Genomic DNA, 22,455 nt, shown 5'->3' on the forward strand with positions numbered 1-22,455 from the left:
ACATAAGGCAGCATGGAGCCACCAAGGGAAGTTTCAGTCTCAGATGAACTGCTTTTGGTATATCTTGGAATAAGAGTCATTCATTATTAAGTATAATTAACGAATAAGGATTTACAGAAAAGTCAAAATTCCTTTAATTATAGCACGTAATTTAAATTTCTAGAACTAAATTTCTTACTGGTTAAAATCTTGTACCCAAGCATCTGATGTTTACTGGATGTTTCCTTATATATTTTCCTGACCACACACAAGTACCCCGAATACATGACAACTTAAATTTACAGACCAAAAATGATCATATTTCTGCCAAATAAAAGACTGAATATAATGAGAAGCTCTAGACGTCATACAAAGCATAGAGTGAGGAACACAGAAGAATATGATGGCACCAAAGGAGATTAAAGTACTCTTAGGAAAGATGGAGTAAAAGGAGAAGATAAGGGAGACAAGTCAGTAAAGAAAAATCTAAAGCAGAGAAACCCAGATTAGAAAGAAATACATGTATGTTATTTTAATAACACATTTCAACTCCAAGACCAAGATGTTTTACACACACACATACACAAAAATACACAGAGTTTACCTGTTAAATGAAAGAGGAGATAATTCAAGGTTCATTCTTTTAGCTTAAACTTTTTATGCATCTATGACCACCTTTAGCCCTTCTTCCTATGTTACACTAACTTCTAAAACTGACAATACAACAATCTTAGTGAATTTTTAATTACTAATTACTTGAATTGTATATGAATTTTTCAAATGTACTATTATGAGTTTTATGATTTTCAACTTTCATGAATATTTTACTTATAGATGTGACCATCCCAAATTAACAAATTTATAACTAGTCCCCATTGTGCTTATCTGGAATTGACTCTTGTCAATTTTTGCCTAAAAATTTTGAAGGAAGTTCTTTTTTCACTAAAGTTTAACTTAAACAATTATATGTTAAATTACTTAACTTTAAAACACTGTTGTAAATATCATCAAAATGGCAGTGATATTACTCCAATTTGAGAAAAAAAATATGAAAGAATCTGGTAGTGGAAAGTAGTACAGTACACAGGGTTGTCTGCATGTGTATTCCCATATACACACCGTCACATACCCATCTACATATATGTATGAATCTGCACCCATAAAGTCTAGTAAATCAATCAAGTATACTTAACAATTACTGCATTATCTACATAAATGATTTAAAGTAACACTACTATACACTACCATGCAGTTCCATAAAATCAAGGTACTTTTAGGTTTTACTTACCTGTTTAACGTATTCAATTAGGTTTGGGATGCAGTTAATTTCAAATCTAAGGTTTTTCAGAGGTTCAAGCCACTTGCCAAGTTCTTAAAAACAAAGAGGTCATTTATAATATAATATTTTAAAATAAAAGCCTTTATAACAAAGGAAGTAAAGGTATTCTTTTCCAAAGAACATTGTCAGATTCATACTGATTTCAATAATCTAAACTTCATACAGGGATGAGCTCATGTCTAATTTTTTTAAAAAAGTTTTAACATGAAATGTAAATGGACTACTACACTGGTTTAGAAGTAAGAAGTGACCATTCTTAGTTACTTGGTTTCTGAAAACTTAAGTGTTTACATGCTTAAACAGGACCATCAACTTACAACATTAAAAAGATTTATAAAAGACTTTTTATAAACTAACATAATAAAATAGTGTTTATTCACTTAATGCTACTGCTGCCTCCCACACCCCCCAAAAAGCATGCACAAAATATATTAATTTCCAACAGGATCAACCCTGTTGGGGGAGTGGTAGACATTTGCTGAGTGTCTTTTCTCTTAACATGAATTTTAAATTTTATCAATTTCCTTATTTGTCTTTATAAAATTAAAAATAATCACTATCATCCCCAAATAATAACACACTTTGCTTATAAACAATTATAAGTGAAATATACCATCTACCACAAATGAATTTAAAACTCTTCTAGAAAAAAATGAACAAACAAAAAAAGAAAAAACAGATCCATAAATATAGAGAAGAAACTGGTGGGTTGCCAGAGAGGATGGGGGTGGAAGGATGAGCAAAATGAGTGAAGTGGAGTGGGAGGTAAAGGCTTCCAGTTATGGTATGAATAAATCACAGGGATGAAATATACAGTGTAGGAAATATAGTCAGTGGTATTATAATAGCACTGTATGGTAACAGATGATAGATACACTTGCAGTGAGCATCGCATAACCTTATAGAGTTGTGGAATCGCTATGTTGTACAATTAAAACTAATGTAACATTGTGTGTCAATTATACTTAAAAAAACTGAGTGGAATAATGTAGAAAAAAACCCTCTCCTAGAAGCTACGCTATAATACCTATACTTTATCACCAAAAATGTTTTAAGAAAAGCATTCTAATGTAAAAAGTGATATGCCAGTTCCAGACACTTTGTAGGAAAAACTAAAGGAAACAAAATAGTCATGTCTCTCCTTGGTTCTACACACTCCTCCATGAGGATTACAACCATGCACATGAGTATTTTTCCTATGTGTTTTTAAATTAACTCTTTCAATATATACAGAATATACTGTCCCAATGAAAAATATAAGGAATAATAAAACATATATGTGTACCCATCACCCAGAATAAGTAGTAAAGCATTAATAATACCTTTGAAGATGTTGTGTGACCTCCTTTTATATAGGCACACTACAGGGAAAAAACCTATTTCCTAGACGGGAAGCTGAATTTACTACCCAACTTTTACTGGTAGTACCACACATAAAATTTAAGATTAAAAAGAAAAAAGGCCACATGCTATTTATAGCATTTACTCAATGTTTTCAAATTTTCTATTTGGTAAGGTCAGAAAGCCAAAAATCAAAGCAAAATAATAAAAAACTGTGATTAAATACCTTTGATTTTTCAGGACTGCCCATATAAGCTTTGCCATAAACTTCACTCAACATACATTTAAATATTTTAGAAAATAATGCTCGGGGTGCCTGGGTGGCTCAGTCGGTTAAGCATCTGACTCTTGATTTTGGCTCAGGTCATGATCTCGCTGTTTGCGGGTTTGAACCCTGCACTGGGCTCTGCACTGACAGTGCGGAGCCTGCTTGGGATTCTTTCTCTGCCCCACCCCTGCTCATGTTCTCTGTCTCTCAAAATAAATAAATAAACTTTAAAAAAAATTATTAAAAAAAGAAAAGAATGTTCATATTCACTATCTTTCACTGTTAAAGATAGCACAATGTGTTAATGACAAATAGATTTCTAAGTTGTACTTAGAATAGTGTTATACTTAGAGATATATATAGAAAAACACACACATATGCAAACTATACACAAAACTCAACTTTTGAATTCACCTTTAAGCTACTTCTTCCATTTTGATTAGTAACTTCAACCAACCACCAATTACCATGATTTTCCAGGAAAAGGTACTTGCAACAACTTCCTAAAAATTTTTTTAAGAACACCATATAAAACACTTTCATATAGGGTACCCTGAGGCAATAACAGCGTATTACTATGTATATTATCAAAACATGATAAAGTACTAATTACAGATATTCAAAGACTTTTCCCTTCACATATCATAAATGCTTAAACAACTTCAAGTACCATACCTTGTAATTTAGCATTATTTTCATCTGCTTTACAAAGCTTCAAGAGAGATGCTGCATGCTGTTCTAGCATTTGGACATCACTGGAAGACTGAACCACCACCAAAATAAGTATGCATGCATAATTATAAGCTACTGACTTCTTAGACTTGGAATCACTGAAACAAAATAAGGTTTTAAAGTTTTTGGTATGAAAACAATTCTTCCAGGAACAATTTTAAACACTTTTTTTTTTCTATTTGGTTTTAAAGAGACCAGGGAATTTTACAATGAAACATAACTAACTTCCTGAAGACATGAAATCAGATTTTAACATTCACCTCCAATTCACCTGAAAGCACTACTTAAAAGTATATAAACAAAGAACATGTATCACAATAGAAAGTGAAATTCTATTAAGAAATAAGATTGGAAGAACAATGAAATATTAACAATAAAAGATCCAGAAGTCTACTTCAATGGTCTCCTTTAAAACGTTTGTCCACTCCAGATAAGTAGGAACAATCAATCTACTGCCATCATCACTCAGTCTTCTACCGTGAAACTGCTGAGGTAGAGCTAGGCATGGAAGCCAATGGTGTTTGCCTTTCATAGCCCCACCCCCCCCCACCCCCCCCCCCCCCCGCCAAAAGACCTATCACTCAAGGAGTCATAGCAAGACCCTGTTGTGAGGCCAGCTACCTGGATGTCACTGCTCTGTATGACATGAGCCAGGAAGAGCATGTTTACCTCCTCAGACACTAAAATCCTCTGCCCTCCAGGGCAGCTCTTGAAAACTAGTATCATTCTAAAATCCCCCACATCCATTTAGTCAAAGTACTTCTGAAACCAGAGCACCACAGTGTAAAGGTGAGGGAAAATTCAAGACAGCAAGATAGTCCTCATTACTCTGCAAGTATATATTTTGGTGCCTTAGGATTACTCTACACACAAATTAGCAAGGGTACTACAGTTGCAGTCTTGTCAACACCAAGGGGAAAGTGGAAGAAGCTGCAAAAAGATCCATTTCGTTGCTTTATAGCCATCTTGTATTTTAGAGATTTCTGTCATACCAATCCTTAATTAACAAATTATGTATTATGTCAAAAAATAATTACAGTTTTTACTTTCAAATGCAACACCTACTTTTAAGAAACTAGCCCTTTACTGACACAGTGTTCCTGAATAATAAAAAATTTAACAAGTAAAAAGAAAATTACCCTAAGGCTTCTTTGGAATAGTACTCCATTAGAGTAATAAGACTTTGGAGATTTTTCTCAAGACTGAAAACATGACCAACAGCTGATCTTCCCACAGGGTTAAAAGTAATCAAATAAAGATTGTGAAGGGTTCCCAAGAGATCTGAATGGTCAGTTTCTTCACTGGCTGTGCAACGCTGAAAATGGCTGAAGAGCTCTGTAATACACTGCAATGTCTGTGTTGAGTCCTGTAGCCACAAGGCAAACGCATCATCAATGACACCATCAGACTGAAGACCCTCCTCTTCATCTTGATCATAAAGGTGACACAGAGCTCGGATCAACAAATTTGTTGCTTCATATTCCGACATAAAAAAAAGAAGACCCTTTTGTGACTGTGCAAGAAACTTTAAAACATCTTTTGTGGCTTGCAGCACACCAGGGTGGGCACTTGTTACTGGAATTGACAGAAGCAAGGTAACTAACTCCAAGAAGTGATGACTATGAAGATACCTGTAGAAAAATTAATTGATACGTGTGAAGTCAGTGCAAAACATTCTTCATTTACTCAATATTCGTTAGATAGGAGAGAGGTAAAAAAGTTAATGGCCACAATCTTTACCCTCAGCAATATACTACTTTAAGAACATAATGCAAGCAGCAAGTCTTCTCTCCACTGGGTCAAATAAAAGTGAAATTGCGTGAGGCTTTTTTCTAGCTAACATTCAATGGACGTTCAACAAATAACTGTGGACAAGTTTTCTCTTTCCAGAATCAACCTTGACTTTAAATTCTGGATGTTCTTTCCAGGCCACTTGTCAAATATTTCTTTTTCACCATGGTCTTCCTCTACTCATGGTATATACCAGTGTATCTGAATTAAGTGTATCTAGGAAAAATATAATACATGTACTACAAAAAATATGTAGTTTATTCAGATTTACTATAGGTAGTATATCTGAATTAGTACTTTCTACTAGAGTAAATAAATTAAAATTATCAATGTTTAGTATTTGAATAGTTAATACTATCATATAGCACTTTTATCAAATCTAAGAACCATTTTTTAGCATACATACTTTTAGTAGAAAAAAGCATGAACTTACTCAACACCCCAAAATAGACACAAATGCTACTGCGTTGTCCTAAAAATACTGTGCTCCATGTATTTATCCATTTCCCTCCCTCCAACCCCTGGCAATCGCTGATCTGTTTACTGTCTCCACATAGTTTTGCCTTTTTCAGAATGTCATGTATTTGGAATCATACAGTATACAATTGTTTCCTCATATTACTCCTTTAACGCAGGCTTCTACTTCAGGATAACAAACACCCCCCAGTAACTTCTTGACTACAAAAGCAAACAGAATCCTCAAGAAGATAAAATCCCAGAACCACTATACTCTAAAAGCATCTTTTAACTACTTTGTGGAGTGTTCAGAAACCGTTAATACTGCAGGCCTCAGACTGCTTACTCTTAGAAATGCCTTCTTTGAGGCTGGTCCTTGGCTGGCATCTGGGAACCCGGATTTGAGGAGGGGGAGGGTTGCATCCCCCAATTGGTAAGAATGCTCACTTTGCCTAAAATGTTTACGCAAACAACATGGTTTACAGGGAACACCTGCTTTCTTTCTGGAAGGAAAGCATTACTTCAAACTAATCTCTCCAAAATGCAATTATTTCTCCTTTCAAAATTCATTGCCCCTCCTAATTTACCAGGTTCTATCAATAAAATCCCAGTTCTAGTAGGTACCCTAGCTAGAAACCTCAAAACACCTTTGGCTCCTTCTCACTTTCTCTTAGCTATTAGGTCCAGTCACCAAGTCCTAGTAACTGCTCTTTCAAAACCCTCTTGCTATTAGCACAATATTTGTCTTTCCATTCCCTGTAAGTGCTACTATATTTGGTAAGTACTTAAAGTACAATCTAGACTGGCTCATCTACTTCCTTAACTCCAATTTCTTTTCCATTGCAATATATCTTAACAACATAAGATCTTAGAATGCTATTTTGATCAGATCAGATCTACTACTCTGAAACAGTGAAGAGTTTCCCACATTCTAAAAAAAATCCAAATTCCTTAGCACAGCATTCAAGGCCCTATATTTCAAGTCTGATATCTAAATGTACCTTCTCCAGTTACAGAGGAGAAAACAATACTTAATAAGCCTTGAATTATTGGTTTCCCCTCAGTAACTAAGAGCATCACTCCCTTCCTTAAAGTCACTACCCTCAGGTATCCTCAGTGCATGACTTCACCTCCTTTCTTATTAAAACTAAAGGGGTCAGTGTGAAGTGTCTTTGCTCTTTTACTGTCTCCATGTTATAAATGTATCTATATTTGTACACATAAGATTTCCTTTCTCCTGTTCAAAGCCAAACCTCTACACTTGTACTCTTGACCTCATCTCTTACCAGACCTTGCTCTAGCATTATCATCTTTTATTACCGTAAGAACTCAAACTAAGGCAAGATCTAATAGTTTCAGCGAAAAACAGGAATGGGTATGTACAGATTTTAGAATGGTTAAGCATCTCATTTTCTGTTAATGCAGTATGCCCTAAATCAAATGAAAAATTAATCACCGAAATAAGGAATAACAATTAAAATGCCATTTTCTCGTTAGCTACAAAATTATTTACAAGCAAAATGCCAAAAAATAAATTATCAAAAATTAAAACAAAATTTAAAAATCTACTGTGGGTGCTGATCCTAATAATGTCAAAACTCTATCAACAAAAAGAGTTAGATAGGGGCACCTGGCTGGTTCAATCTGTGAGCATTTAACCAGGTCTGTAAAATTAAGTTAGTAAAATGTAACTTTAACTTGCAACGTATTAAAATGATAAAGTACAAAGAGGTTCACACAGAAAAGTTCTCTCCTTCCTGGGCCATCTTCTTGTACCACCTTCCCAGAAGCAACTCTACAGTTTCTCATTTATTCTTGCTCATAGACATGCTTATGTAAGCACTGTTGTTAACTATCACTATCTTTAACTTAAATGACTATTACTAGTTTAAGTACTAATAAAATGCAGCTCTCCCACCGTAGCATACTTCTCAGTTTCACCACTCTTTTGAAATAGAGTATTCTTACACAGATATGCACTGCCTACAGACAGATTTGAAACACCAAAATCAATCACACAAAATTGCCTGTAGTGATTTGTGAAACGTATTTTCCCAAACTGAAAATGTCTTACCTAAAGAGAACAGGGTATGGGTCATCCCTTTCTGGAGGTCCAGTAATACGTGCCATCGTTGGGAAAGACTTAACAGGAGGCTGGATCATTGTATGAGGTGCAGTTTCCATTAAATGGAAAACTTCTTCCAGGAGGTTAATAAGCTTTTCTATTTCCCCTTCACTTATATTTGAGGATTCCAAAAGATCCATGTCCATTGAAGCCTCTACCTCATTTTCATATTCTGGGTTTGTTCTCTCAAGTCCTGCATCTGTGTCATGATCAGGTTCACCGTGGTTAGGAACAGATGAAGTCTTCTCTGCTAAATGGTCACCAAGTCTTTTAATCTCTGACAAGATTTCATAGAAATGGCACTTCTGAAGAATAGCAGAACCAGCAGTGACAACTCTCACAGTCTGATCTAAAAGTATGAGCTCCAAAAGTTTTTGATAGCCACTTTTTTCATTCTGCCTACCTCTTAAAAAAGCTTCCATTCCTTCTGTCATACTAATGACACTGTCCAAAGCTTTAAAAGCATTTAACTTAAGAGAAGATGACACATGATCAGCAAACAGGAGCTCAAATAATCCATTGATTACTCCTGCTTGTAGCAGTCCCATGACTCCTTGAGCCCCACATTCTGCTAGTGAGGACACTAATTTGGTCCCAGCTTTGAGTTGTCGGACATTTAAGGCAATGGGTTGGCGAAGAGCTACTTGTAAATTTAAAGCTTGCATGGTCCAGTCTACCAACTGGTCAAGAGAGTCTTGTTTTGTGTTTTTCAACTGCAAATAACTTAATCCTTTTATTATTAAACTTGGAATTTCTTCTAAAGCTGTTACCCACTTTGCACCTCTATCTTCCCGATACAAATCTAACAGTTCAGTTAACTTCACTGAGGCTTCTACTGCCCCTGAATTTTCTTTATCTGGACCTTGATCCTTCATCCTACTGATTTCAATTTCAAAAGTAGTCTTGTATGGACAGCTGAAGTATAAGAGTGGTACAAGTTCCCTATCATATGGATCATATGTCATAGGAGGAACTGAAGCTAAGTCTTCAGCAGTGTATTCAACATCAAAGTTTGGATACTTAAATGTTTCACGTTCCAAGTCAGCAATTCCATCTTCATCACTGGAAATTTGTTCATAACCATCATCCCCTGAAAATCAGTTTGAATATTTAAATATTACTGTTGTTTAATGCAAAAAAATCTAGTTAATAAGAAAAATACTTTATTTAGTACTATGGCAAAAAATTAGAATGATTTCTTCAATAAAATTAACTCCTGTTCCAACATCTTATCAACAATTACCAACATTTTATAATTTCTAGTAGAATAATTAATAAGAAACTTCATAAGCAAAGTCTTCTATCTGTTCAACTTTACAACTGACTCTTCTATGGATATCTTCTCTTCACAGAAATAAAATTAGAAATGTCTTGGGGTGCCTGGGTGGCTCAGTGGGTTAAGCGACAGACTCTTGGTTTTGGTTCAGGTCGTATCTCACAGTTCATGAGTTCAAGCCCCACGCTGGGTTCCGCACTGACAAGTGCAGAGTCTGCTTGGGATTTTTGCTCTCTCCCTCTCTCTGCCCTTCTCCACCTTGTGCATGAGTTCATGCTCTCTCTCTCTCTCTCTCTCTCAAATAAATAAATTTTTAAAAATGTCTTAAAGGAATAAAAAACACCTCTCTCAAGAAGGAAGAGGTTAACCTTGCCCTCTTTTAAAAAAAAAATTTTTTTTTAATGTTTTTATTTATTTTTGAAGGAGAGAGAGAGAGACAGAGCATGAGCGGGAGAGGAGCAGAGAAAGAGAGAGGGAGACACAGAATTCGAAGCAAGCTCTAGGCTTTAAGCTGTCAGCACAGAGCCCGATGTGGGGCTCGAACTCACAAACTGTGGGATCATGACCTGAGCCGAAGCCGGATGCTCAACCAACTAAGCCACCCAGGCGCCCCAACCTTGCCCTCTTAAGAGTATTTTTAAGATGGGGGAAAAACTGACAGGCAAAGATTATTAAATTTAACTGTAACACCATAATCACAAAGCTAAACCAAATTTTTCAGTGAAAGCATTTTAAGTTCTTTTTTAACATTAATTTCATATTCCCCAATTTTTTTTTAGATTTTAGTTAACATACAGTGCAATATTGGTTTCAGGAGAATTCAGTGATTCATACACTATCCAGTGCTCATCACAACAAGTGCCCTCCTTAGTACCCCCAACACCCACCTGGCCCATCTCCCACTCACCTCCCTCTGCCAACCCATGCTTTGTTCTCTTATCATTAAGAGTCTCTTATGCAGGGTGCCTGGGTGGCTCAGTTGGTTGAACAACCGACTTAAGCTCATGTCATGATGTCACAGTTCATGGGTTCAAGCCCCCTATCAGGCTCACAGCTGACAGCACAGAGCCCATTTCAGATCCCCTCTCTCTGCCCCTCCCCCACCCATCTGCATGCATGCATGCACTTTCTCTCTCAAAAATAAACTTAAAAAAAGAAAATAGAGTCTCTTATGGTTTGTTTCCCTCTTTTCTTTCTCTTTTTTCCTCCCCTTCCCATTTATTCATCTGTTTTGTTTCTTAAATTCTACATATGAGTGAAATCATAAGGTATTTGTCTTTCTCTGATTGACTTATTTCGCTTAGCATGATACATTCTAGCTCCATCCATGTCGTTGTAAATGGCAAGATTTCGGTTTTTTTGTTTATTTTTGAGAAAGAGACAGAGCACGGGCAAATGAGGGGCAGAGAAAGGGAGATACAGAATCTGAAGCAGGCTCCAGGCTCTGAGCTGTCAGCACAGATCCCAACTCGGGGCTCCAAATCAAGAACCACGAGATCATGACCTGAGCCAAAGTGGGACGCTCAACACACTGAGCCACCCAGGCGCCCCCAGATTTCATTCTTTTTGATGGTTGAGTATCATATTCCTGAATTTTTATTTCTCTTCATTTACCTGCCACACAGACCTGTATTTTTTAAATTTTTCAAAAAAGTTATTTATTTATTCTTGACAGAGAGAGAGAGAGAGAGAGAGAGAGAGAGCGCACATGCACGTGTGTGCAGGGGAGGGGCAGAAAGAGAAAGAAAGAGAGAGAGAGAGAGAATCCTAAGCAAGCTCTGCACTGTCAGCACAGAGCCAGACTAAGCCACCCAGGCACCCCTCCTAGGTCTGTATTTTATTTTTAAAGAAAATTTATTCACTTAAAATGCTCAGTTGGTCCAAAACAAAGCTTTCTTATCATTATACATGTGCAACTTTTTCCTGTATTTCAAATAAAACAAGGTTAGAGACAAAACTTGGTTTTACTTTTTAACACTGCTATTGCCTGGTTGTGGGAAAACTGAAATAATTGCCTACATAAGAAAAGGAAATGTTTCTAGAGTATTCTTCCAGCATCAGCCATCTGTAGACATCCTTTTGTTCAAAACAAGTTTGCTTTAGCCATATATACTCATCATTATTTGAAAAGATAAGGGCCTACAGAGGCCCGACTCTGGGATAAGCCAGATATCTTCTATTAAAAACCAAAATAACCAGCCTCTTTCTCTCACCTTCTCTACAAAAATGATTAAGAAAACAGCCTGCCTGAAATCTAACTACTATTTGCCAAATACAATAAACATAAAAAATATTATTTGCTAATCTGGGAATGGGGGAAGATACGAAAGTATCACTCAATAACCTAATTATTTGTATTCTGTAAAAGGGCACCTGTGATACCAAAATGACCCTCATTCTCATGGAGAATAATCCTCACCCTATTTTAGAAAAAAACAAGGCAGTTTATGTTATTTTACATAAATGCTTTAACATTACATGCCGTTTCTTAGACAACTTAAGAGTCAATTAGCTTGAGTCGCTCTCACTTTTTGCTTTCAAAGGAAAAATAAAGCCTAATGAAAGGACTACATCATGCTGTCATACATCCCTGTATAGTTGAGATTTTTTTCCCCCTGAATTACTAAAAATGTAGCATTTGCTAAAGTATCTAGGTGGCAGGCATCTTTAGGAATTCCACCCAGCTTACACCATTCCTTTCTGAAAACAGCCTACCAAATCTCTACTCATGTATTTCCTACATGATCTTGCTTCCTGGCCAAAGCTGATGGTACCAAGGGACAAATGATATTGGAGCAAGCCAAACAATCTCCCAGAAAAATGCAAACAAGACGGAGATAGCACAGGTAGTGTAGGCTGGTTGGTTAAAAAGAGATTAAACCTGGGGTGCCTGGGTGGCTCAGTCAGTTAAGTGCCAACTCTTTTTTTCTTTTTTTTAGTGTTTATTTATTTTTGAGAGATAGAGAGACAGAGCGTGAACAGGGAACGGGCAGAGAGACAGGGAGACACAGAATCTGAAGCAGGCTCCAGGCTCTGAGCTGTCAGCACAGAGCCCGACACGAGGCTCGAACTCACAAACCGTGAGATCGTGACCTGAGCCAAAGTCGGACCCTTTACTGACTGAGCCACCCAGGTGCCCCAAGCACCCGACTCTTGATTTCAGCACAGTTCTGGGTTTGAGCCCCGTGTCAGGCTCTGCACTAGCAGTATAGAGCCTGCTTGGGATTCTCTCTCTCCCCTCTCTCTCTGCCCCTCCCCTGCTCTCTCTCTCTCTCTCTCTCTCAAAATAAATAAACTTAAAAACAAAAAAAGGAGATTAAACCTGTGGGGTGGGCAGAGAAACAACAGTTGGCTGACAGAAAATAAAGCAGAAACATAAAGCAAACAAAAAATGGAAATCCCGTTCTAGTCAAGTCTTGAGGTGCAGCTAGAGTCTATCCCTTGAGTTTCTTGAAAGTCATTTATCTTTGCTATGAATTCTCTTGGATTGCTGAGAGCTACAGCAAGTCAGTTCCTAGTACTTAAAACCAAAACGTCCTAACAAACATAACCTACCTTCACCTTCTTCATCCTCTTCACCTTCTTCCTCTTCATCTTCCTCTTCCTCCTCGGGGATACTGTCTACTGTATGGCGATCATCCTCATCCTCATCCTCTTCTTCCTCTACGTCCACATCATCTTCATCATCTTCTCCTTCTTCTTGCTGTTCCTCTTCTACTTCTCCTTCATCAGAATATTGCCCTTCTTGGGGAACAGAATTCCGATCAGGAGAAATGGGTTCAAAGTAATCCTCTCTGTGAGAAGCATCCTCTTCCTTATCACCAGATACTGAAAAATTGAGATTTAAGGCACAGATTATTTTAATGGTTTAAATAACATAAGGCAGCATACTGGATACTGCAACTAGTTAATGACATTTTGGATGATTTAGCTCATAAATACCCTTTAAAAAAAAAGTGGTTAAACTACTTGCTTTTAAAAATATTAAGAGTATATGTTGCACAATTTTACACAGTAAGAATTAATAAAGTATACTATTTTATGTTCTAACACCGCAAACTAATCCTTTTCTTTATAGCTATTAAGTACACAGGTTGTTTACTTCTTCCAATACATACTGCTTATTTTTAACTGGTATTCTTCTGTATACACCACTACAGTAAATTATTTTCAAAGCAATGCCGGTACAGCTTCAAATGAATTAACTGATTTTTTTTTTTTTTTTAAACAAGTTCATTTGCCAAAAGAAAACACAAGGAAATATCGCATAGGATAAAGTGTGAGGGGCATTCATCAAGATTTGATTAACGATATCTAATTTTTCCTTTAATCAAAAAGCACTATAACATTAATCAGGGGATGAAAAACTAGCACTGATTTTGTTCACACCTGGCAAAGGTATGGGATCATCCTCATCATCATCAGGTGGAGGTGGTCCTGGAGGAGTTCTTGGTCCCCTAGGTTGTGGTCTTGGAGGGCTTCCATTAAACTGATCTTCTTTCTCCCCATCAGCTTTTTTATTAAAGACAGAAAAAGAACTTTCAAATTATTAAAGTGAAATGAATGCATGACAAAAATGCTGTTATCAGCTGAGTCTTTCATCTTCAGAATTTATTGTTAAACTTTTCCTTCCTAACAGCTAACAAATTTTACAAATTAATTTATATTACAAACATTAGAATTTCTGACTTCCCACATACCAAAATATACTCTTGGGCATTATCCCAGAGAAATGAAGACTTATCTTCCTCAGGAAGATGTACACAAATGTTCATAACAGCTTTATTTGCAAAAGTCAAAAAACTGGAAAACATCTAAGTGTCCTTCAATGATTGGATAAATAAACTATGATATATCCATACTATGTAATACTACTGAGCAATAAAAAAGAATGAACTATTGATACACACAACAGTGGATGAACTTCAAAGAAATTATGCTGATTGGAAAAAGGCCATCTCAAAAAGATACCTACTACAGGATTCCATTTATGCAATACTCATGAAATAATATACAGAAATGGAGAACAGATTGGTGGTTGCCAAAGGTTTGAGATGGGTAGAACGGGTGTAGTTATTAAAAAATAACACCAGGCAATCTTGTGATGGTACAATCAAGTATTTTGATTGTAGTAGTGGTTATGAAAGGCTATACATGAATAAAACTGCATACAACTACACACACATACAGGCACACACACAAAGTGTACATATGACTGGTGAAATTTGAATGAAGCTCTACAGATTGTACCAATGCCAATTTTGTTTTGATATTGTTCTACAGTTGTAAAAGATGTTAACAGTGAGGGAGCCTGGGGAAAGAGTGCACAGGACTTCCTCATACATTTCTTTGCAACCTCTTATGGATCTATAATTATTTCAAAATTAAAAATTAAAAACACATACATCCATATAAATAAATGGATGAGCACAAATGCCAATTTTAAAACAATTCAGTAAATTAAACAAAAATTTTGAGTAGCCACTATATACACTAGGCACTGTGATAAAACTAGAAACACAAAATATAAGTAAAATATACTCTCAGCCCACAAGGAGCTCAGAGTCTGGTAAAAAAGACAAATGAGCACAGAAAACTAAAGGATTAAAAGAAAAAGTGAAAGATTAACCGCACTTAATAGGTAAGATTTAAGAAAAGACATGAAAATATGGTGTGTGACCATCAAAGACAAAGAGCTCACACGACACTATTAGATGATGTTTAAGAGAAGGTCATTTTATTTACTCATAAAATGCTCACTGTAAAGCAAAAGATTTTTCCTAGTGACCTCAATTATAACTTGAAAATGTATTCCTGAATCTCCATATTTCAACAGCTTACAGTAAGAATACTGGAATAAGGAGATGAGACCCTCTGAAAGAGGAGTCCAACTACCTGCCTTATAGAAGGAGAGTCACTAAAGTTTAATGGAATTCTTATTTTTCTTGTCTCCACTTAATGAGCAAAAGGTTCTCAAAAATGGGGGGGGGGGGGGGGGGAATCTGCATTTAGACATCTAACCAAATCTGAAATGCACTCCTGAAAAAAAATACCATTAACATGAGTATTCTAACCATATATACCAAACTTATTGCCTATTCCTCAATTCCTTTGGAGATAATTTTGATATTAAACCATGAATAAACACTGGAATACATTTCACTTACATATTAAAAAAAAAAACCCTCAGGTCAATTAAAAAAGTATCTAGGAAACTAGAGGAAGAAAATGTAACCACTTCAACATAAAAATAAACTCTTTTATAGGAAAGAATTGTGAGACTGACAAAGATATCTTCTCAAGTTTTAAGGAAGTTTCAAAAGCTCTTCAAAGTTTCAAAGAGCTACTTCGATTACCTTTTCCTATTATAATGAACATAGTGTCACTGACAAAGACAAATTTAAAATTCTCACCATGTTTTGGATTCCTTTTCAAACTTGGCTGTGGCTGGGGAGGAGGTGGAGGTGGAGGTGGAGGTGGTGGAGAGTCTCTGTCATGACTTATCACTCTATCCACTGATCCATATATTGCCAGTGTCAGACAATTATACCAGCCTCTTAGCACCAAACCATCAGTATTCACCTAATTTGTTGGGGGAAAATATCTTCCAGGTTAATCTTTTAATATGCCAAAAGTAAACTGATATCAAATTACTCTATGGTTAAACTAAAGTCTTTAAAAGTATGCTGAAAGTGCAAAGGTCAATATTGATGGAAATACATCCAGAGGCATAGCTTTTATATGGCTCTCCAGAATTGTCATACCTAAATTTGTCTCAAGACTACATCTCTCCTGTCTGATACTTTACATCAACTCTGTTCAAAATGCATAACCAGATTCCCAGTCAAGAGAAGGGAAATGAGAATGAAATTAAGTGAGAGTTACTGCCAATTAATAAATTAAACTCCAATAGTTATAGAGGTCATGGAGGTGCACAAAAGCACAAATTATGCCCAGTCTCAAGAATTCTAATCCGTAAAATTGTACAGCATTCTTTTTATATGCCCAACTCATACATGCAAGTATACTTAATGTGCCCATGTTGTACTTAAAAAGTAAGGGTAACCAGAAGCATTAAACAAATTGTTTTTGCAAAGAAACTTTCTCCTAAAAAGATCAAAGACTTTATCAATGCAATTAAACCTCAATATTTTCTTATAAAATAAAAAAAAACTTTTTTTCAATGCTTATCTACATTAATTGCCATATTTCCACAATACTATGAGAGGTAGCCAGAATGAGTACAAATATATAAGAAAATCAGAGTGTCAGTAGAAGAACCTGAACCAGAAACCAAAGCCCCTGACTTCTGAGTTCTTTCCATTCTACCATGTTGAGTAAAGATAAAGTAAGAAGTAGTAATGGGGCCCATTCTGGAGGCACGATAAGGAAGAATGAAATTATTATTCTCCTTGCGAACTCTAGCAAACTCCAGTAAAGGGAAACTGGGGACCAAAAGAACGGCTCAAAGACTATGCCCAGGAATTGACAGATTCTAAACAGAAGCCCCACTGGAAGACAAATAAAGAGATCAGGAAGATAACTTAATCTAAACAGCAAATAGAGGATTAAATACCCACCTCCCCACCAAGAAAAAACAAACGGCCTAAGTAAGTAGCCCCATACTAGGACAGTTTTTTTTGCATTTCAGATCACCCATGATTTAGCTTTTCTAGATGCTTATAGAATGGCATTTGTTAGGGGCGCCTGGGTAGCTCAGTCGGTTAAGCAGCCGACTTCGGCTCAGGTCATGATCTCACGGGCCGTGAGTTCAAGCCCCGCGTCGGGCTCTGTGCTGACAGCTCAGAGCCTGGAGCCTGTTTCAGATTCTGTATCTCCCTCTCTCTGATCCTCCCCCGTTCATGCTCTGTCTCTCTCTGTCTCAAAAATAAATAAACGTTAAAAAAAATTTTTTTAAATAAAAATAAATTTAAAAAAAAGAATGGCATTTGTTATATCAAGAAAAAAGACATACTTTTGATACGAAAGGAATATAAAATACATTTGTTAAGAAACCTAAGGCACAGTGGTGTCTAGTAACAATTTACTTTCCTGTCATCTTCTGAACTTGCTCACCTAAATGAAAGAAGGGCAAGCACAAATGCTGGCCTCTTCCTGACTCACACTAAAATTAGAGGAAGAAAGAGCTTTATAGGTAGACAGTGACATTAGAATGTCTTTGCTCCATTTTAAAATAGCTTCTGGATGCAAGAGGAATCAGACAAGAAATGTTATCCTGCAGCACTAGAACCAAATAGGCCGATATTCTGCATCACTGGTTTATGTAGATCAAAACTCTCAATGAAAGTGAAAACAAACAGTAGTAACAAGATGAAAACTGACTTCTGCAATTACCTTTGAGTTGGGTCTAAAGATGATAGAAGTATTCTCATCATATTCCAGGCTGCCAAAAGAGTAGGAATAAATATATAGGCTCAAACACTGAACATCATTATTCATGAAGAAGTCTTTCTCAATTTATATGTTTTAATAAAACCAAATACTAGATTATTGTTTTAATAAACCACTAAGTTTAGTTTTAATTTACTTCCCCCAAAATGTTATCAAGTATAAAACAAACTCCCCAGAGATTCTGATTTAATTGGTTTGGGGTAAGTGTAGGTATCAGTATTTTTTAAAAAGCACCCCCAGTAATTCTAATATACAGCTAAGTAGAGAACCATTGCATTACAGCCTTCCTAAAATGTATAATGGGACCAAACAGAGAAAAATACCTATTTTTAAAAGTAGGTACTGACATAAGAAAAACATTCCATAATATTAAAACTTAACTACTTCAGATTATCTAGGTTTCCTTCATTTAAAAAAAAAGCCAAATTATCAATATAAATTAATATTGAGTGAAAGATCAATAAAATGACAACTGAAATCTAAAAAACTTAATTCATGACAGGGATAGAAGTTTTTCCATTTTTAACCTGCCTTTAAGTTTTTTTTATTTTATAAATGAGTTCTAGGGGGCACCTAGGTGGTTCAGCAGGTTAAACATCTGACTCTTGGTTTCAGCTCAGGTCATGATCTCACAGTTTGTGAATTTGAGCCTCATATCAGGCTCTGCACTGACAGTGGGGAACTTGCTTGGGATTCTCTCTCTCTACCTCTCTCTTTGACCTGCTCCAGCTTGCTCTCTCTCTCTCAAAATAAATAAGTAAAAATTTATAAATGAGTTCTTACTAAGCCCATTTAATGGTCAATTATTTTGCAGACATCAAAACAAATAGTTTTAGTAATACCTGGCAAGTATTAAATAATCCAAAATAGAGGTTTCTATTAACAAAATTCTCATTTTACAAAATATGCCCATGGAATTTTAAATTATGAAATAGTCTGATGTAAAAGATACAAATTATTAGTTACCAAAGTGTTTATACAGTTCTTTTAAAGAAATCAAAAAGCAATTTTTTTCAAATTAGAAGATTATTATTAAATCATTTGATGTGTATAAGAAACGTATACACCAATAAAAAGCAAACAAGATGGCTAATGTTTCACACATTTAAATTTTTACTCTGTAAAGAAACTCAACATCTTTCTAGGAGCTTGACATTTCTTTAATAATGCTAATTGGTAAAATAAACCCCGAGTTCTTGGGTCCAGCAACAGATACATCCTTTTCTTCTATCTAAAGAATAAAAAGGTTTTGCCTATTAACTCCTAAATTTCTGGTGCAATTACCTTGTAGGTACATACCTTCCCAACCTATCGAAAACTGGGGCACTTGGTTTGCTTACATTGTTAAAGAATAAGTCTAATTGAAATGTGTGCGGAGAGGTCTCCCTGTGAATGAAACAAAGTTGAAACATCAGCCTTTGCAATAATCAGTTCCTAAATTAAAACAAAAGACAAAGTAAGTACAAATTTAAAAGCAATCCTAGAATTATATCTTAAGATTTAAATAATAAAAATACACAGTTAATTGTAATTATTTTCTGTAATTTTTAAAATTCATATTCAATTTTTAAGTAGACACCTATGCGTTTTGAGTATTACTGAAAATGAAATTTTAATCAACAAGTATCTTTAGCTTGCTACTTGGGCCATTCTAATACACATAAATATTTTAAAGTCTTAATGTATTATAAAGACAAATGCTAATTAATTGTAACACCTACTTTTATAATTCATTATAGCATGATTCCCTTCCGTTAGCAGAAAGAATCAGGAGTTAACTAACTTTGAGTTATATAATTACAATTTGATTTCAACTTAACCTACATTAATACAAGATTATAATAATAATTTTGGCATTAGAGCCCTAAATTGTGACTTAAAGCCTAATTCAAATTTGTATAGTAGCAATTTAGATAAACATTTTGATTTTTTTGTAGACTTACATAGTTAAGAGTAAAGCCTATTTAATTTGTGTTAGAATGAAATCTTACTTGCTACATATTTTACCCTTGGCTGAAATTCCTCAGACTCAACTAAAAACCTTGATTCTAAACATCACATATTTTGTTATTTACAAAAAATTCAAATGGTAAAAGGAGTAATGCCCAAAGTATACCAAATAGGTTCCCTTATGCACTGATAGAAGTACAAACACGCGCAATTGTTCTGAAAGGCAACATGGCAATAAAATTCAGGAGAATGAGAAAATGTTCATACCATCTGATGCAGAAATACCTTTTTTCTAGGTGTTTCTATGGAAACACTGATACACAAAAAAAGATTTTTTTTTCAAGAGAATGTTCATCATACTCTTATTTATAATTTGAAAAGTAAAAAACACCTAATGGTCCCCACATAAGGAACTAGCCAAACAAATTACAGTACAGTAGTACCCCCTTATCCACAGGGGATACATTTCAAGACCCCCAATGGTTGCCTGAAACCATGGATAGTACCAAACCCTAAATATACTGTTCTTTCCATATATATTTGTACATATATATATGTGTGTGTGTATACACATATATACATACGTATATTAAAGTTTAACTTCTAATTAAGCACAGTAAGAGATTAACAATAATAATACAATAGGACAATTATAACAATATACTGTAATAAAAGTTATGGGAATGTAGTCTCTCTCAAAATATCTTATTGTATTGTACTCCCTCTTATTGTGATGTGAGATGATAAAATGTCTATGTGATGAGATGAAGTGAGGTGAATGACATGGGCATCACGACTTAGCATTAGGCTACTACTGACCTTCTGACGATCTGTCAGAAGGAGGATCATCTGCTTCTGGACTGCGGTTGACCGCAGGTAACTGAAACCCGGAAAGTGAAACCATGGATAAGGGGGGGACTACTGTACAGTCATTCATTAGATTATGCAACCATTAGAAATTATATTTTCAAATAGTATTTAATGATGTGAAAGTACTCCTGATGTAATGTTAAGTAAAAAAGAAATATACAAAACAGTATACAGCTGGGTTAGAGTAGCAAACATTTACCTAACCCAAATTCAACCGTATATGCGCAACATCTCTAGTCTCTCTTTCCTTTATTTCTTCAAACTAGACCCTAGGATACTAGGAATCCTTAGATTCCTTCAGTATCTAAGGAAAGGAAAAAGGTAACTCAAATGTAAATTCTTTACTTTTGAAGCCCCAAAAACTCAAGCACTGGTCAGTGAAAAGCAACTTAAAGAATCAATGGTGATTTGACTGCACTAGACTTCCATCTTAAAAGTTGACTCTAAAACCTAACCTCACATAAGATACCACACTTATAAAAAATAACAACAAAATATACAAACACCACATATAACAACAAAATATACAAATATACACATATACATTAAACAACACAATGCATCAAATGTAAGGATTTTCTTAGGAGGGAGGGATTACAGGGATTTTAATTTTACCTATACATTCCTGAATTTTATAATGAGAAAAAACTTCTTGTTAACTATTTTAATTTGTTGGCTAGATGTATAAAGATGTTTATAATGAGAAAAAACAATCTGTAAAGTATGCTGCACAAATATCACTGGATCTCTAACATTACTTTCTGACATCTTACACTTATTTGCATTACTGTATTAATACTTTAATTTACTGTTCTATAACATATTAATGATGTATAAAGTTGTTTCTGATAATTTCATATTTGGAATTATTAAAACATGAACTGCCATTTACCCCCAGCTAAGAAATACAAGAGAGAAAAAAGGGAAAATTTAACAATACTCCTACGCATTGCAGCTAATGGAAGAGATCCATTTTGCCTGTTGTGCTAGCCAGCCTCCAGGACAGCCCCAGAGACCCCTCATTCCTGGTATTCACACCTTTGTAGTTTCTTCCCACACCACACCAGCAGAACATGTAATGAACAGAATATGGTAAAAATGATGGTACATCACTTCTGATACTGGGTTAGAAGTATGCGCTCTCACTCACTCTGGAGGAATCCATGTTGTGACATGAGCAGCACCATAGAGAAGATCTCCTGGCAAAGAACTGAAGTCTCCTGACAACAGCCATGTGAGTGAGTTTCTAAGCAAATTCTCCAGTCCCAGTCAAATCACTGCAGCCCTGGACTATATCTTGACTATAATCTCATGAGGGAACTTGAACCAAATAAGCCACTTCTGGATTCCTGACCCTCAGAAAAAGTGTGAAATAATAAATGTTTACTGTTTTAGGCTGCTAAATTTGCTGTAATTTGTTATGTAGCAAGAGATAACTGATAGACCTTCTTTGACCAAAAGCAGTACAATTAGAGAAGACTGCTAGATTACACTGTCATCACCCCATCTTTTCCATTCTACACACATCTCCCTTTATAGGAAAAAACAAGAAGAAAATGATTGGAAAACATGTTTTTATTTCCTTAAACGCGGATAAAAAAGATATATGAAGTCAGTGATGATTTCTCATTATAAACATTAAATATTTTTATTGTTTCATTTTGTATTTGTTGTATTTTTGAATGATCTGAAAACCTATAAAGATTTTATATCTATTTCTACAAATAACCAACTACTTTTCATAATTATGAAGAAATGAGCCCTTCACTTTGAATCTGTACCATAACACTAAGTAGCTGGTTTAACTCTTTCAAGTAACAGAAATTAAGCTATTAGAACATGCACATAATAAAATGTGGTACTGAGACTATAAGCTAAAAACTCATATAAATATATTTACTGTATATGTTCATGCT

General features: G+C 35.3%; 1 protein-coding gene across 3 annotated transcripts in view; it reads right to left on the reverse strand.

Moving 5' to 3' along the window:
- The window catches only part of VIRMA (vir like m6A methyltransferase associated), a 58,326-nt gene that overhangs the window by 25,493 nt on the left and 10,378 nt on the right, over positions 1 to 22,455 (reverse strand). For 2 of the 3 annotated variants that reach the window (XM_019453487.2, XM_019453485.2), the window contains exons 3-11: positions 19,004 to 19,105; positions 17,663 to 17,711; positions 15,721 to 15,889; positions 13,697 to 13,819; positions 12,863 to 13,135; positions 7,981 to 9,121; positions 4,799 to 5,290; positions 3,603 to 3,757; positions 1,268 to 1,350 (exon numbers count right to left, since the gene is read on the reverse strand). In XM_019453487.2, coding sequence (XP_019309032.1) covers positions 1,268 to 1,350; positions 3,603 to 3,757; positions 4,799 to 5,290; positions 7,981 to 9,121; positions 12,863 to 13,135; positions 13,697 to 13,819; positions 15,721 to 15,889; positions 17,663 to 17,711; positions 19,004 to 19,105 — 2,587 coding nt within the window. The remainder of the gene's footprint in view (positions 1 to 1,267; positions 1,351 to 3,602; positions 3,758 to 4,798; positions 5,291 to 7,980; positions 9,122 to 12,862; positions 13,136 to 13,696; positions 13,820 to 15,720; positions 15,890 to 17,662; positions 17,712 to 19,003; positions 19,106 to 22,455) is intronic. The other variant, XM_019453486.2, reaches the window with a different exon arrangement.

This window comes from Panthera pardus, unplaced genomic scaffold (assembly GCF_024362965.1).
Source record: "Panthera pardus isolate Hobbes unplaced genomic scaffold, ASM2436296v1 HiC_scaffold_7, whole genome shotgun sequence".
In the NCBI taxonomy this organism is placed as follows: domain Eukaryota; kingdom Metazoa; phylum Chordata; class Mammalia; order Carnivora; family Felidae; genus Panthera; species Panthera pardus.